Source organism: Oryctolagus cuniculus, chromosome 3 (assembly GCF_051225735.1).
Source record: "Oryctolagus cuniculus isolate XC-2025 breed Fujian yellow rabbit chromosome 3, ASM5122573v1, whole genome shotgun sequence".
NCBI lineage: Eukaryota > Metazoa > Chordata > Mammalia > Lagomorpha > Leporidae > Oryctolagus > Oryctolagus cuniculus.
The window spans coordinates 50,411,462-50,429,466 of record NC_142869.1 but is presented as its reverse complement, the minus strand read 5'-3'; the positions used below and the strand labels follow the sequence as shown (position 1 = coordinate 50,429,466).

At 38.4% G+C, this 18,005-nt stretch overlaps 1 protein-coding gene and 1 pseudogene across 1 annotated transcript in view; one reads left to right on the top strand and one right to left on the bottom strand.

Annotated features, from left to right (window-relative positions):
- Positions 1-17,363, top strand: part of LOC127491727 (uncharacterized) — a 40,821-nt gene extending 23,458 nt beyond the window's left edge. Inside the window, exons 6-9 of the mRNA XM_070070482.2 lie at positions 1,126-1,199; positions 1,326-1,348; positions 12,862-12,881; positions 17,255-17,363. Of these exons, the coding sequence (XP_069926583.1) occupies positions 1,126-1,199; positions 1,326-1,348; positions 12,862-12,881; positions 17,255-17,296 (159 nt within the window). The 3' untranslated portion in view covers positions 17,297-17,363. The remainder of the gene's footprint in view (positions 1-1,125; positions 1,200-1,325; positions 1,349-12,861; positions 12,882-17,254) is intronic.
- Positions 4,061-4,853, bottom strand: LOC100356804 (L-lactate dehydrogenase B chain-like; annotated as a pseudogene).
- Positions 17,364-18,005: the final 642 nt, after the last annotated feature.

The following is an 18,005-nucleotide window of genomic DNA, read 5'->3' as shown; positions in this document are numbered from 1 at the left end:
CTGGGGAGTTAGCCAACAGATGGAACATCTCTCTTTCTCCCTCTCCCTCTTTCTCTGTAACTCTGCCTTTCAAACAAATAAATCTTTAAAAACAAAAACAACAACAAAAAAGGTACCATAGGAATCTACCTTTTTTCCTAAAGAAATTATTTTTACAAGTGTGCACATTTATGTGAGTATACATAGCAGTTTATCAAAAGATAAGTCAGTATGCCCTTAACTGAGTTACTTAACCTTCATACTTTCTTTCCTCATCTGCCAAATGGAGATAATAAATTCAAAATGCATTGCAAGTACTAATTTCAAGTCATTAAATTATGGATCTGAATAAAACTGATGTATCAAACAACATAATGATTAGCTCATTCTATATGCTCAATTAATGAATTATTACTGTTATTTACTTTTAACATTTGTGAATCTATTCTTTTATCAAAACCATCTTTTTAAAAATTATTACATTGTTGTATATTCTAATGTATGGTGGACAAATTTTACATTTTTATATTTTTGTGAAGCCCAGGATATAGTATTCATCTGTTAAGATTTGATCTGGGCCGGCGCCGAGGCTCACTAGGCTAATCCTCCGCCTTGTGGCGCCGGCACACCGGGTTCTAGTCCCGGTTGGGGCGCCGGATTCTGTCCCGGTTGCCCCTCTTCCAGGCCAGCTCTCTGCTGTGGCCAAGGAGTGCAGTGGAGGATGGCCCAAGTGCTTGGGCCCTGCACCTGCATGGGAGACCAGGAAAAGCACCTGGCTCCTGGCTTCGGATCAGCGTGATCCACAGTGCCCCGGCCACAGTGCCCCGGCCGTGGCGGCCATTGGAGGGTGAACCAATGGCAAAAAGGAAGACCTTTCTCTCTGTCTCTGTCTCTCTCACTGTCCACTCTGCCTGTTTAAAAATAAATAAATAAATAAATAAATAAATAAAAAGATTTGATCTGTCTTTATGTAGTATTCTCTACAAGACATGTTGATATCTGAGGCTCTAAATGTTCCTAATTATTTAATCCCATTCTGTTTTCTCCTGAGAATTATTACTAGATATAGTCTCTTCTGTACTTATTTTGTTACTTTCGATGATAGACTTTCTTACACTTATAAAATATTTATTCATACATTTTCAGAGGCTTGATATGAGAATTAAGAAGTTTGGTATAATTACAAATGAAGAATTCAGAAAGTCACCAGGAACTTCTTGGTAATTCTTGCTTTTTTTCGTTTAATGAGCCTTTAAAAAATTTTAAATGCACAATTAAAATATTTTTTACATTAGCTTCATAATTTGAGATTTCTCATAGTTTTTCTTTTTTATTTTTCCTTAAAGCTTTGGACTCAGTATGTCAACTGGTATGTACTGTCACCATTAAAAGTATTATATGAGTGTTTGTAAATATTCTAGTAAAGTACATGTATATAGTACCTAAATATCATCTGTAAGTAATAGGTCACTGAAATTATCCCTTTTTGGTTAGTCCAAGTAAGTAAAAAAAAAATCTATGTTTCAGTGTTCAACCTGGCTGTCTTTTTTTTTTTTTTTCACTATTCAAATTGTTTGAGGCCAGACATTTGGTGAAGCACTGAAGACACTGCTTAGGTAGGGCTGGCGCTGAGGCATAGTGGGTAAATCTGCCACCTGTGGCACCCACATGCCATATATGGGGCCTTGTTGGAGTCTCAGCTGCTCAACTTCTGATCCAGCTCCCTGCTAATGTGCCTGGGAAAGCAGCAGAGGATGGCCCAAGTGCTTGGGCCCCTCTAGTCACATAGGAGACGTGGAAGAAGCTCCTTATTCCTGGCTTTGGCCTGGCCCAGCTCCAGCCATTGCAACCATTTGTGGAGTGAACCAGCAGATGGAAGATGTCTCTCTCTCTCTTTCTGTCTCCTCCTACTCCTCGTAACTCTGCCTTTCAAGTAAATAAATAAATAAATCTGTAAATAATAATAACTGCATAGGAAGTCCACATCCATCCCATATTGGAATGTTTGGGTTCAAGTCCTGGCTCCAATCTGGATTCTGGCTTCCTGCTAAAGGCACACCCTAGGAGGCAGCACCTTGAGTCCCTGTCATCCATGATGAAACCCAGTTTCATGGCTTCAACCTAGCCCAGGCCTAGCTGTTGCAGGCATTTGGGGAGCAAAACAGAGAATAGGATATCTCTTTCTCCCTCTATGTGCCCCATGCTTTCAAATAAATAAAGTAAATAAATGAAAAGTTTAAAAAAAGATTTTTTGTTCAAATTTAGCCAAGGAAGAATTGTAGAAATAAGGAAAGTTATCAAGTTTACTGTGCAGTTTGGCAGTGTGTGTTTTTCCTTCTCTTTCATTGCTAAAGCACATTAAAGAGAAATGATTACTTGTTAATCATCTTTTAAGGACATGATGAGATAACTAAAGAGAAAGAAATGAACAGCTGAAAGATGAGGAAGGAAGGAAATAGTATGGATTAACAGGATAGATATAAGAGGATATTTTAAGACAATATTTGAGAATCTTAAATATACAAAACTCAGAATTGCAAACTATAGTGAGATCATGGAAGATGAAAGTTTAAAAATTAGGGAGGATAACTACATACCTTGTATAAATTCACATTCTTCTGGATAATGTTTCTTTTTTAAAAGGGAGAATTTATTCATTTGATTCTTGAGGTCACAGCAAAACATAATCAATTCTCATGTTAATGTGGTATTGATACAAAGAGAACAGGTTCAGTGTAATTCCTGCATACTGGATAACTTTTCTTGAAAGAAAGATGTTAAAAGCTGAACATGTACCAAGTTTAATTATAATTACAGAAGTTATAAAAATATGAAAAATGTTTCTTGAATTTAACTTAAACACTTTTTAAAATTCCTAACACTGTGTTTGAATAGCTGAATTATTTAAAAAATACTACACAATAATTTAGATTCACAAAAATGATTCTTAGAGCAAGGCAAGATCTTGAAGATTAAATATTGTTTATTATGCTTTGATTCTTGGAAAATCAGTAATCAAAATTATCCTCACCATTAGAATCAGTAAATATTTGCATACCACTTGTATGTAACTATTAAATGAATTCGGACTGCTCAAAGATTCTCTATTGGAAAAAGGAAATGATACATTGCTTGGAAAGATTACTTTAGATAGGTAGCAAGCCTCGTTGTGTGTATGGCCAGTAGGAAGAAAACTTGGCACTTCATAGTTATTCTTTATCTGTAAAAATATGAATGTGTAAATACTAAGTGGGAGTAATTCTTCAAACGGTTATTTGAAATTTGCTTTCTTTGATTTATGTACAATCTGTTAGTAACACTTTTGTAGTTTAAATTTGTGTAAGTTGATTAGGGATTGATATCTATATCAATATCTACAATGAGTGAATGAATAATTGTGTGATCATACAATTATATAGTAGTTAATGCCTTACAAATCTCCATCATATGCACTTTTAGGTAGTTCTCCTAGAAATACTGTAGTTCAACACACTGGTTTGCAGATGAAGCACAAGGGTTTAAGTGGCTAACCTAATAGGTTATTTCCTAGTAAAATCTTTGCTTTTGGTTCCGTCTCTGAATCATGCTTGCATCCTATATAGGGGATTACAGGCTTATGGTTCTAATTATATTTTGTTAAATTAACTGGTTATTTCTTTTAGTCATCCAGGAAAAGGTTATGTTACTGGGCTCCTCAATGTAAAATGCAAAAACAATTTTCTAGTGCGTTACCATGACCATATTGAAAACAGAACCTGCTGGGTTTTCTTGTGTTGTTTTTGTAGAAGCACACTGCAATCAATACTTTTATTCAAGAGCTCTTTTTTCAGCATTAACCCAATCATGGGCTTTGAGTCTGTAAGCCCAAATCACCTATTAAGGAAGATTGAAGCCAACTGTGGTCCGTGTATATGCATGAAAACTAAAGGCTCAGGATGTATTACATTAGTAATCCCATTTTTGCTTTTATCATGTCAAGTGTGCGTTTTTCTCCCTTTATTTCTGAGCAAGTAGCTATTTTTTTTTTTTAGTTTTTTCGGGATGTATTACATTATAATTTTTAGTTTTTACAGCCTAAAACTCAGTAGTAACAGGTCTTAAGGTCCTTCTGGATGTCTCACATGGTGACTACACTTTACTTGAGCACAACCTTATCATCCTTCAGCTTCTGGTTGACAAACTGGTTAGTCGCCAAGCATTGAGGATATACAAAAACTCAGGAAAACTCATTCTCAGTGCCCTCTATCTTCTTCACCATTGTTGACACTGAGTAAATCTTGGATAGAACTTTGAATAAGGATTCAATGAGATCAGCCACATTTAATCCACTTAATCCCAATTGGTATACCCCTTTAGTTTGCTTTCATGGCCACTTTCAACCACCATCTTATGCACCAGTTCTCATTATCATTGTCCTTTCCCCTCTCTAGAGTTAGTTCCTTGAGAGAAATATCCACCATGTTCACTCCACTCCACAAAACCACACTTGGGTTGCTGTGTTCTCCCAAAATCCATCCAAGGCAAAGCTGAGATGACTGCCAAGTTTTTCAGCTATCATTTGGTGAAGTATAGCGGGATCTGGATTGCACCCACTCACAATCATTTAGTGCTTGGACAATCCATTTATTTTCCAGGTTACATATGTAGGAATGTCCACTGGGTTGAAAACCACAATTATGATAGTCTGTACTATACTTGATCATTGGAGAGTAATGACCTCGAAGACATTCACATTTCTCTGTACAAGACTGAGGTGAATCACACCCTCTTGCTAACAGATTCCCACAGTCTTACACTTGGCAGTCAGAATAGTCTGTATCTACCACAGTTTTAGGTGTCTGAAGGAATATGCTCCTGTATTGCAGATCCATCATATTGCAAGGTGTCTGGCACGTAACAAATCTTCCCAGGCAGACGAATCAATTAATTCACATGCTTTTATTGAGGTTCCGCTCCCAGGCGAGGTTCACCGGCCCCAACAGAGCAGGGGCCAGAGAAGTCGCGCGTCAGAGATTGGGAGAGCTCCTTTTATAGATTCAGGGCATGGGGGTTAAAGGTTGAGGCGGGTCTGATCCTCATTGGTTGACCTTTAGGCACCCGCAGGGACCTTGACAAGGACTTTTCTTCCTCGAAGGTACAGGTAGGAACTTTCCATTCCCAGAAGTGTAGGCCTTCCTTCCATGCAGATCCCAAAGCTACCATCCCAACCTTTTGATGATAGGAAAGGGGGCGACAATGAGTCTCTCTGGCTACTTCCTGCTGACTGGGGACATTGTCTACAGGGGCCCACTGGGGGTATCTTGGGGCTCCACAGGGACAGGCATGTATGGATGGAGAGGCATCTGGTTGACTGCCTGGTTGCTGAAGGCCTTGGTTCATTCCATTTTCACCTGCTGTAAGCACTTAAGCAGACACTGTAGTATACAAGTCAGGGTGAGAATAGCAACCAATGATCCTAAGAGTGGCATTAACCAGGTAATGAAAGGATGTCATAGAGGAGAGGAAATGAGGGGGGTCTTTGGACCCTTGTGAGGATTGTTTGATGGAAGTTGTTTAAATCTGATCCCAGCCAAGACTGGGAAAAAGGACACTCAGCTTTTGCAGGTAGTGGGGTTTGTCTGAAGAGAAATTCTGAATAATCATGCAAATTAAGTGGAGGAGAGGACCATCAGTACACACAGGTTGGGAGCAGAGCCATTGATGTTAAAGTAGAAGTTATTATTACAAAGGAATGAGACCCAAGTGGGCTAGATAGGGTCTAGAACAAAGGACAGAGTCATTATTAGAGGACCCAAGAAAGATACTATCTAAGCCACAACTAAGTTTGCTGATTGAGAGGTAAATAGAACCTGACAGAAGGGGCTTGATAATAATCTGGTAGGCTTTAGGCCTTATAAGTTAAGAGGCCCAGACTTGTCTGTCTCTTCACATAGGGTACATCCAAAGGGAGGTGTGAACCTCCTTGGGAAGGCACCCTGTTGACTTCCATTACCTAGCTGGCCTGGGAGGAGAGCTGGCCAGGTGAAGGCAGGTGGCATCTCTAACAGGAAATTTACAGTTCTGCCTGAGTGTTGCTGACCCTACGTGGCCGTCTCCTCTCAGCAGTGGTGGTCACTTTGGAAGCTGGGCCAAGTGAAGGGCTTTTCAGCTTAGAGCCAATAAGATCTGTGGCTCTGACCTGAAGTCCTTCGACTCCAGGACAGGTCCATTTCCAGTGATCCAACTCTTGGCTGGCAGAGCTGCCAGGGCTCTTCATAAGCTGACTTCTGCTGAAGCCCAGGCTTACCACACTGAAAGCCACTGCAGTGGACTGGCCTGTTGGGTCTCCCTGAGAGCAGATCACTGTACAGAACAGCCATTAATAGGCTGCCACCTATCTTTCCATTTCTGATGCCTAGCTTTCTTTTCCTCCTGATTTTTGTTAAAGCAGACCAGAGGATGCAAGCCAAGGGGGTGCTCAAGTCGCAGATCACTTACTGACAATAGTAATATAAAATGAAAATTTAGAAAGCAGCTTAAATCATTAGATAACAAATATAGCAGTTTCAATACTAGCTTTTTAAACTTTTTAACTTTTTTAATTTACCAATTGATTCGAATTACTTTCTGCTCTTAGTAACCTCAGCTAACCACACTTTCTCACACAGACTTCATCTGTTTACAGCGCCATCCCAAAGTACTGAATACAATAGATGTGGCTGGAAAAAGTCCATGAGAACCTATAGGAGGACAGCTAAGCACAGAACCAACAATGCTTTAGTTTTATGAGCAGCAAATCTGATATATATAACTGTGGATATAGGCCGGCGCCGTGGCTCACTAGGCTAATCCTTCGCCTTGCGGCACTGGCACACCGGGTTCTAGTCCCGGTCGGGGCACCGGATTCTGTCCCAGTTGCCCCTCTTCCAGGCCAGCTCTCTGCTGTGGCCCAGGACTGCAGTGGAGGATGGCCCAAGTGCTTGGGCCCTGCACCCCATGGGAGACCAGGAGAAGCACCTGGCTCCTGGCTCCTGCCTTCGTATCAGCGCGGTACACTGGCTGCAGCACGCCGGCCGTGGCGGCCATTGGAGGGTGAACCAACGGCAAAAGGAAGACCTTTCTCTCTCTCTCTCTCTCTCTCTCTCACTGTCCACTCTGCCTATCAAAAAAAAAAAAAAAAAAAAAACTGTGGAAGACAAAAGACTTTCAGTTGCCACGTTTAAAATTATAAACTCACTATAAACTCAACAAGAGGCACTTGCTTTCTTCACATAGCATTTTTGAAAGCACCTATAGGATTTTACAGAACATTTAACTCTTTAGGCCTCTGTGGCTTTCTCATTAATATCCAAGATTTCTTTCATAACCTCCTGTGACTTCCACACACCCTCTTCAACTTACTTGAAACATTCCATCATTTCCATTCCAGTCTAGAGTAAACCAGCCATCAGGATGAAGTCAATCTTACAAACCTTGTCCTTTCTTTATTCAAAATAACTCTTTCCTTTTAACCTTCCTTACCAAATGCACATTTCTTTTTTTTTAAATTTTTTTATTTTTTTATTTTTTGACAGGCAGAGTGGACAGTGAGAGAGAGAGACAGAGAGAAAGGTCTTCCTTTTGCCATTGGTTCACCCTCCAATGGCCGCCGCGGACAGTGTGCTGCAGCTGGCGCACTGCGCTGATCCAAAGCCAGGAGCCAGGTACTTATCCTGGTCTCCCATGCGGGTGCAGGGCCCAAGGACTTGGGCCAACATCCACTGCACTCCCTGGCCACAGCAGAGAGCTGGCCTGGAAGAGGGGCAACCAGGACAGAATCCAGCACCCCGACCAGGACTAGAACCCGGTGTGCTGGCGCCGCAAGGTGGAGAATTAGCCTAGTGAGCCGCGGCGCCGGCCTATATTTCTATAACATTTTTAACACAAATTTAACATGCTGAGTATACAGGAGTTTACATTTAGACACATTATCTCATTTGCCTTTACCCAATTTAAATTAGCAGTTACACCTAAATGACTTAAGATGCTGATATTAAATATCGCTATCTGAATTCAATTAAAATTAAAATTGCATTCATCTAAAACAAGTACCAATTACCCATTGCTGTTTCATTGAGTACTGATTACCTGGAAACCTGTTAAAATAAATTGCAAAAATAAGTTCAGCAAGTTACAATGTAATATTTTCAAAGGTAGTGGTCTTCCTAGATTCAAAGAAAGGAAACCAGAGGAGGAGGCTAGAGAGCCACGTGTCAGGAACAGGTCCTTTTAAAACTTTGCCGGAGGACGGCCAGGGAAGCAGGAGCAGCAAATCCCATTAGGATGGGGGTAGAGAGCTTGACACTGGTGGTTGGGCCACATGGCTACCTGGTTTCCAGCAATGGCGGCGCGGAGAGGCAGGACATGAGGTGGGGCAGGGTGGAAGAATGCGCATATGGGAGCAGGAGGTTCCTGGCTAGCTGTGGGGTCCCCAGGAACTCAGGAGGGTCCGAAAAGACGGAGGGTGGAGAGTTTGCCAGTAACACAGAAGAGGCGTCCTTAGAAGGTGGGGGCCCGATCTTGGCTAGCAAGACCTGGGCCGTGGAGCAGGCATTATATAATCAATTTATTCTCAAAATCAACAATTTTAGTCTTTTGAAACTAGGGGCAGCTACTGTTGTATTTCCCAAGAAAATAATGCTTTAGTTAGAAATGTACAGTTTCCTTGATTTCATTTGTATGAAGTTGCTTACTGGTATACTTTGAACTTTATTGTTTTATTTTAAAGATAAGAAAATGAGGAAGTTTGCCTTGCATATAGGAGCTAACTGAATAAAGAATATAATTACATAACTGGGATGAAATTGATTTTCACCATTTCCCTACGTGCCACACATACATCTAAATCTGAATCCCAGAATCAGGGGGAAAATCTGTCACAGATTATGTAGTTTGAAGACTCCCCTAATGAAAGAAAATTTTATGCTTTGTCTTCAAGGCCTATTGTCTCTAGATAACTCTGAATCTATTGTTAGCTATTGGAGTTTTAGGTATTTATTATGTTAAAAAGTGGTTTTTCTTCCAATCTGTAGTTAGTTTTTTTTTAATCTGTTAAATTGAGTCAATATTGCGTAGGAATTTCCAGGTCTTCATCAACAGTGGGAAATGTTGAATTTTGATCATCTACTTGAGCCAAAGGAGACTTGAGAATTTCTCAGTAGAGTTTGCATTCAGCTTTAGGAAGAATTTTTACAGCAATACTGAATTTTTTTTCCAGTATTAGGGAAAACTTGAAGCTAGAAATGCCTCCAGTAAGGAAGGTAGCTATTTGGTTTGCCTTTTATGTTAATTTTAGAGTGATTCATTTTTCTACCATTTGAATTGGATTGTAGACAAGAGTAGAGGATGCAAGAGTGACTAATATTTTTTCTTATTGTTTTGAATTGAGTATTCTTTGGGAAAATTTGCATCTTACTGGAAATATGAATTCTCAGAATGTCAGATTTTCATATTTGTTTAAGCAGATAATGTCAAGCATTTAATATGTTAAGAACCATGTTTGTACATTCCTTCATACAATCTTCAGAGTAATCCTGTGAAGATGATAATATCTTCACTTTAAAAGTGAGAAAATTGATATTTAGGAGAGAAATTAGGCCAACAAATAGCTGAATGGATTCCTTAATTTTTGTCTTTTAAATTTTGCTTTGTATGTTTATAAGTATTCCAATGTTGGGTACATATATAATTGCTATAACTTCTTGATTCATTGGCCCCTTTATCTTTGTCTTTTCTCAGTTTTTGACTTAAAGTCTGTTTTATCTGATAATAGGATAGCCACCCTTTTTTTTTTTTTAAAGACTTATTCATTTATTTGAAAGGAAGAATTACAGAGAGGCAGAGGTAGAGAGAGAAAGAGATCTTCCATCTGCTGGTTCACTCCCTATATGGCCACAACAGCCAGAGGTGGGCCAATCTGAAGCCAGGAGCCAGGAGCTTCTTCTGTATCTCCCACTTGGGTGTAGGGACCCCCACACTTGGGCCATCTTCCACTGCTTTCCCAGGCCATAGCAGAGAGCTGGATCTGAAGTGGAGCAGCCAGGTCTTGAACTGGGGCCCATATGGGATGCCTGCACTGCAGGTAGCTGTTTTACCTGCTACACCATAGCACCAGCCCCCCTTGCTTTCTTTTGATTATAGTATGCTTTGTATATTAGTCACCTTTCTATCACCATAACAAAATACCTGAGGCACCTAACTTCTAAAAAGAAAAAAATTTATTTAGCTCAGAGCCCTGAAGGTTCACAGTCTAAGATTTGGTGGTCCCCATTGGTTCAGCCTCTGTTCACGGCATTTTTGCTGGCAGAGTCCCTGGCAAGAGACAGGGAACACACTCATCTATTTTGTTTGTGCTTATGAAGCTACCAGGATTTATCATGGAATCTACACCCTAACAACCTAATCCAATCTTCCCAAAGGCCTCATCTCTAAATACCTTAATTGGATTAACTTTTCATCATCATGATATCATTAACATAATACTTTTGGGATTTAACTTCCTGAATGAGTTTGGGGGCCAAAATGTATTAAAACTATAATATATTGAATATTCTTTTCCCCTCATTGGCTCTCAGTCTATGTGTATCCTCCACGCTTATCTGAGTCACCTATAGACTGCTGCTGCTGGTTTTTTAATCTGTTCAACCACTCAGTATCTTGTAATTGGAGAATTTAACCCATTTACATTTAGCATAATTATCTATAGGTGAAAGCATACTATTTCCATCTTTTTCATTGTTTTTCTGGCTAATTCATAGATTGTTGCTTTCTCCTCTCTGGCTGTGTTCCTTTGTGATTTGTTGATTTTATATAGTGGTTGTTGATTCTCTACATTATAATTAATTGGTTTAATTATCTTTTGTGTTTTTATATTTGTGTATGGGCTGTGTGTGTGTGTATGTGGTTAAAATGGAAGAGATGAGCTGGTATGCTCCAAACTCAAAGAAAGATAAGGAAATGAAAAAACTACTTGTCTGGCTTGATTGGCTTTTGCACAATTTGTACATGTGTTGAAATATTGTACTGCATTAAAAAATGAATAACGATCATGTTAGTCTAAATTTTTAAAATAATAATAAAAAATACAGTGTGACTAGACATTTTCTAAAGAAAGGAAAATGAAATTATAAATACCCCAAATTACCATCAGAATGAAGAATGGCCATTGATACTTAGAAAATAGAAATAAATATAATTATTTCTTTGAAGATTTTTCAAGTAGAATATGAAAAAACAAAAGTGACCCCAGAAAGGACAGAAACTCAGTTACCTTTGATGAAGTTGAGAAAGTTGTCAAAGAAGTAACCCTTCTCAAAAAGGCAAGCTGAGATGGTTTTGCAGGCAAATTTTTACTCAGTATTATGGAACATTGCATTTTTCCTCTTTTTTTGAATTTGTATGAATGTTTTTTGTTCATTTTTCTCTTTTACTCTCATTCTCTTCGCAACCTTTTTTTTTTTTTTTTTTTTTTTGACAGGCAGAGTGGACAGTGAGAGAGAGAGAGACAGAGAGAGAAAGGTCTTCCTTTGAAGTTGGTTCACCCTCCAATGGCTGCTGTGGCCTGCGCGCTGCGGCCAGCGTACCGCACTGATCCGATGGCAGGAGCCAGGTACTTATCCTGGTCTCCCATGGGGTGCAGGGCCCAAGCACTTGGGCCATCCTCCACTGCACTCCCTGGCCACAGCAGAGAGCTGGCCTGCAAGAGGGGCAACTGGGACAGAATCCCGCACCCCGACCGGGACTAGAACCCGGTGTGCCAGCGCTGCAAGGTGGAAGATTAGCCTAGTGAGCCGCGGCGCCAGCCCTAAAGCAACCATTTTAATAGGTTTAATATTATCATAGTTTTACAGGATGTGCATTTTTCTTTTTTTTTGTTTGTTTGTTTGTTTGTTTATTTATTTATTTTGACAGGCAGAGTGGACAGTGAGAGAGAGAGACAGAGAGAAAGGTCTTCCTTTTTGCCGTTGGTTCACCCTCCAATGGCCGCCGCGGCTGGCGCGCTGTGGCCGGCTCAACGCGCTGATCCAAAGCCAGGAGCCAGGTGCTTACCCTGGTCTCCCACGGGGTGCAGGGCCCAAGCACCTGGGCCATCCTCCACTGCACTCCCGGGCCACAGCAGAGAGCTGGCCTGGAAGAGGGGCAACCGGGACAGAATCCGGCGCCCAAACCAGGACTAGAACCCGGTGTGCCAGTGCCGCAAGGTGGAGGATTAGCCTAGTGAGCCGTGGCGCCGGCCCAGGATGTGCATTTTTCTATATTATATATTACTTTATATTTTAAATATATATAAATGTCTTTTAAAAATCTTATAAACTTATCAATGTTTTAATAAGTTTAAAAATCTTATAATTGTTAAGATTTTTTTAAAATATTGTTTTAAAATCTTATATTAATAAGTCCCATTGCATCCAAAAACTATGGTCCCACTATTCTTTCCAAGCCATATTTTATAGTATGTATATATGTACTTATTTGAAATGCAGAATGTCAGAGAGAGCGAAAGAGAGATCTTATATCCACAGGTTCCACTCCCCAGATGCCTGCAACAACTAGGGCTGGGCAAGGCTAAGCCAGAAGCCAGGAATTCTATCTGAGTCTCCCATATGAGTGGAAAGAATCCAAGTACTTGCATTATCTTTGCCTCCTAGGTACATTAGGGAGCTGGATTGGAAGCATAGGCAGAACTCAGTCTCAGGCTTTCCCAAAGCAGCAGCTTAACCCCTGTAGCATGATGCTTACCCCACACATTTTATGTTTTTAATGTCATTTTTATGTCTTTATATTGCATATCCACTAACAAATTATTTTAGATAAGGTCTTAAATATTTTTTATCTTTAAGATTTCTGAATTATCTTTTTTTGTAGATAAAGAGAATACTGATATGGTAAGCTGTAATATTTAATGTACAAAAATTGAATTAATATTTGTTAATATTACTACTGTGTTTTCTATATACTGTTTTCAGTTGGTTTCAATTAACAATAATAAGTTTATACTTAGAATCGTGTCAAGAAAGTGATTTCTGTAACAGGTTAAATTTCTGTAATAAAGACAGATTTTACTTTAGTTTTGTGCTTGGATTAGCTATAAAATATGTAATTGGGCATTGTCTGAAATTAACTTTATGATACAAACTTTATTGGTTCAGTAATGGATCATTCGGAAATAAATGGAGCAGACACTGACTTTTTTTAAAGGATTTATTTATTTATTTGAGATGCAGAGTTACAGAGAAAGGGAGAGGGAGAAAGAGAGGTCTTCCATCTGCTGGTTCACTCCCCAAATGGCTACAACAGTTGGAGGCAGGCCGATCAGAAGCCCGGAGCTTCTTCCCTGTCTCCCACATGGATGCAGGGTCCGAAGCACTTGGGCCATCTTCCTCTGCTTTCCTAGGCCATTAGCAGGGAACTGGATCAGAAGTGAAGCAGCCAGGACTCAAAGTGGACCTGACCAAGCCAATGTGAGCATAAATCAACAGCTCCATGTAAAACTAGGCTCTCCTCCAAGACACTGTGGCAAAAAAACGACCTAAATTAAAGATCTCTGTGAGTGAATTCCCAGTGGACACAATGCGCCATCAAAGAAGGAGGTACCTTTCTCTCAAGGGAGGAGAGAACTACTTTGACTATGGCCTTGTCTAAATATGATCAGAGTCAGTGGACTCAGGGGGCTTCCATAGCCTTGGCAGCTCATGACAAGAGCCTAGGGTGATTACTGACGTCATAAATAAGAGTGTCAATTGTTAAATCAACAATAGGAGTCACTGTGCGCTTACTCCCCATATAGGATCTCTGTCCTTAATGTTTTGTACTATGATAATTAATGGTAAAACTAGTCTTCAAACAATACTTCATACTTTGTGTGCCTGTGTGGGTTCAAACTGTTGAAATCTTTACTTAGTATATACTGAGTTGATCTTCTGTATATAAAGATAATTGAAAATGAATCTTAATGAAGAATGGGATGGGAGAGGGAGTAGGAGATGGGATGGTTTGTGGGTGGAAGGGTGGTTATGGGGGGAAAAGCCACTATAATCCAAAAGTTGTACTTTTGAATTTTATATTTATTAAATAAAAGTTTTCTAAAAAAACTGTGCTCTCCTAATAAATTGCACTATTATAAGAATTTGGAGTGTTTGTAGAGATGGCAAAAAAAAAAATTGATCCCTAACACATCTCTTCTTTGTCTCTGTTTCTTATTGTAAAAGTTGAAGCATACCATGTTTTCTTACTGATAATCACTCTTAAAATAAGAGTCAGAAATTAAATTGCTCATATGGCAGCAATAAAAATCACTTATTTAAGTTCTTAACACAAATATATAATTTTTGGTATAACATAAGATGATATATAACTTTCTAGAAGATATTTGTTATCTTTTAACTTTCTACCTGTCAACATTATTTGAATAGAGCTTACCTTGGTATCTATTTTCTACTGAAGCACTGTTCACATCTATAATGGAGGTAGAATTAATTGTTAAATATACCTCCCTAAAGGAAGTTCCCTGGGTATTATTACTCTATGAATTTACATATTGAAGTAAAAATGTATGTGAGTCTTTGGAAATTAGAGGATGTATATGGACAATTTTACTGCGTTTGAGGAAATGTTGCATGCCAGTAGGTAGAGCTGAAGGAGTCTCATGTCAGAATTTACCAGATGATTAACCTCATCTTGGTTGTAGTTGTTATTTGGGGGATTGAACCAGCAGATGGACAATCTCTCTTTCTTACCCTGTGTGTTAGTGACTCTACCTTTCAAATAAGTACAAGTAAATTTAAAAACTTAAAAAAAATACTGGGAGCAACTGGCACTGTGGCGGAGTGGGTGAGGCTGCTGCCTGCAGTGCTGGCATCCGAATATGGGCGCTGGTTCATCTTCCAGCTGCTCCAGTTCCAATCCAGCTCTCTGATATGGCTTGGGAAAGCAGTGGATGATGGCCCAAGTCCTCCAGCCCCTGCACCTACATTGGAGACCTGGAAGAAGGTCCTGGCTCCTGGCTTCATATAGGCCCAGCTGTGGCCATTGTGACCATTTGGGAAGTGAACCAGCAAATGGAAGACTTTCTCTCTCTCTCTCTGCCTCTGCCTCTCTTTGGCTCTACCTTTCAAACAAATAAATTAATTAAAAAAAAAAAAACTTGGAGATATTTGAAGAAGAAGTTTTTCAGAACAAATAAGCTGAGCTTGTAATACTGTTACCATATCATTAAGACCTACTAAAACATGGTTATAATTATGTATTTGCTGCTAATTTTGGAGGGAATACATGAAGTTTCTGAGATTAAAGTGGGAGGCACAAACATTAGGATTATTGATATGTGGCTATTATGGCATAGCAGGATAAGTAGCCGCTTGGGATGTCCACATCTCATATCCGAGTGACCGGTCAAGTTGATCAGCTGCTTGCTAATGCACCTAGGAAGGCAGTGGAAGATGACTGGACTACTTGGGTCCCTTGAGAGACCCAGGTGGAGTTCCCAGCTCCTGGCCTTGACCTGGCCCAGACCTGGCTGTTGTGACCATTTAGGGAGTGAACCAGTGGTTGGAAGATATCTCTCTCTCTCAGCTGTCACTCTGTCTTTACATAAATGAGTAAATAAATAAATATTTTTAAAAGTTTATTGAATTTTGAAAGATACTTACAGAATTTGTTGATCTGTTATTTTCCTAAAACTTTTCAAGCCACAGTAGTAATTCAATATTTGATTATTAGATGGACTGTAGGAGCTATTTAAGTGCTATGTAATTAAAAACAATATGCCAGTATTTCATGATTCTGATTATATTTATAAGTAATTAAAAAAAAATCAAGCGGCTGGCCTTGTGGTGTAGCAGCAGTGTGGTACTGGCATCCCATATGGGAGCCAATTCAAGTCCTGGCTGCTCCACTTACTATCTAGCTCCCTGCTAATGGGCCTAAGAAAGCAGGAGAAGATTGTCCAAGTTTTTGGCCCTTGCTACCCACGTGGGAGACCTGGAAGAAGCTCCTGGCTCCTGACTGTGGCATGGTTGTTGGCGGTCATTTGGAGAGTGCACCAGCAGATGGAAGATCTCTGTCTCTCTCTATTCATTTCTATCTGTAATGCTGACCTTCAAATAAATAAATAAATCTTAAAAAGTAAAAAGGAATGAGCTCCTGTAAGCCCACCATTTTAGAAAAAAATTAAGAATTTAATATAAAAATTTGACTGAATTTATATTTTAATTTAGTAATGTTTAATTATTACAAACATCCATCCTAAAATTACCTTAAAGGCTGAATTTTTAAGGGTACTAAAATGTCTTTCTTATTGTCTTTAATTTTAGTTGAAGTCTCAGTTTTTTAAAGAAACCTGTGTCTTTTTCTGCTCCTCATTTTTATTGTATAGTTAACTCCCTTGTTTCTTTTAATAATACAGATTGCTTGATCTATCTTCCTTAGCATAAGAATTCAAAATTAATACATCATTATTAGGAAAGAAAATAAGTCCATCCAGTTATAGGAATAGTTGGACAATTTAATATTACATGGAAAAGGAGCTTACCAATACTTTAGAATGTGCATGTGGTTTTTGTAAGTTGGCACACCACAGGATGTACATAATTACAAGCAATATACTTTTTCTTGATAGAGAAATGTTCTTAGACTGTTATAATTAAATATGACTAAGATTCAGGTAGTTTGGATAAATGATTATATTCGGTAATAAATTCCTGAAGGTTAAGGGCTGTATGAAGTCTATGTAAAAATAATTATGGATTTTTGTATTATGATTTATATTGTCACATTTTTATTAGCTTATCATTCATCCACATAATCCATGATTTGTTTCTAAGGTAACGTCATTTTATCACATCTTAGGAGGAATTAAGTCTTGTTATATCCCACGATGAAATTGTTGTTCTTTATTCTTTTGATGTGAAAAATGACTTCCTTCATATATTTCTTCTGAAAACTTAAGCAGAAAACTAATAGAATTTTCATTGATCATAATTTGTTTCTACAAGTACCAGAAAAGTTATTGTAGCATAATGGCCTGAGGACCAACACTGTACTGCAAAGTTATAGAACATTTTATTGAATTTGCAATCATCTGTACCTGAACTGAAGAGAAAAAGGGATACATTTTGTAATCTTGAATAAACAAAATATACATACCTTACATGTTTTTCTTCATGTGTATATCTAAAATATATAGTCCAAGAACTTTTTAAATGTACACGGTTATGAACTTCTTTTTCTAAAGCTAATTTGATGAATGTCTTTATTTTAGGAAAAGAAAAGAAAGCGACTGGAACGCTTTGGACTCCCTTGATATTCTCCCTTAATTTTTCCTCTCTAAATTTTGTGTATTAAAAGTAAATATAGTGACCAAATTACAATATTTCACAGTGTTCTTTCTTATCATCAATTCTTTAATATTTTCACGGACATTGGTTTTGTAATTATAATGTCACTGCCAGAATTTATGAATTAATAAGTAATTTATATTTATTAAATTACTGGAGTGAAGTCAGTTCTTTGGCCATGGGCATTTTGAAGTAATGTAAGATATTGTTAAAAATTTTAAAACTTCCATCTTTGATATTCACAAATTTTGGATACTTTGTCATGCTTTAGGTGGGCAGTAATTGAAAATTTATTTTAAAAATATTGAGTTTGCTTAGGGGACTTTGGATTAAATACAAATGGCTACAGATTAGCTGGAGTACTTGTCAAAATAAATAGTAGACTCAAACTTCATTATCATTTGTAGTTTAAACAGTGCATCTGATAGTGTCGCTTCATAATTTTGATACTCCAGTAAATTTGATATATAGAACAGTTGCTAAGGAAACTGTTCAAATGTGTGACCATTTTTATGGAAAACATCTGGGGTAATTATAATTAGTTCAGGATGTATACTGTTTAAAAATAATCTTTAATTTGTAGTGAAAGAACAATATATTTTCCTCAAGGATAAGAAAAATCCAAATTAATATTTTTAAAACTAAGTTATTGGTATCTATGCTTACAGTATAATT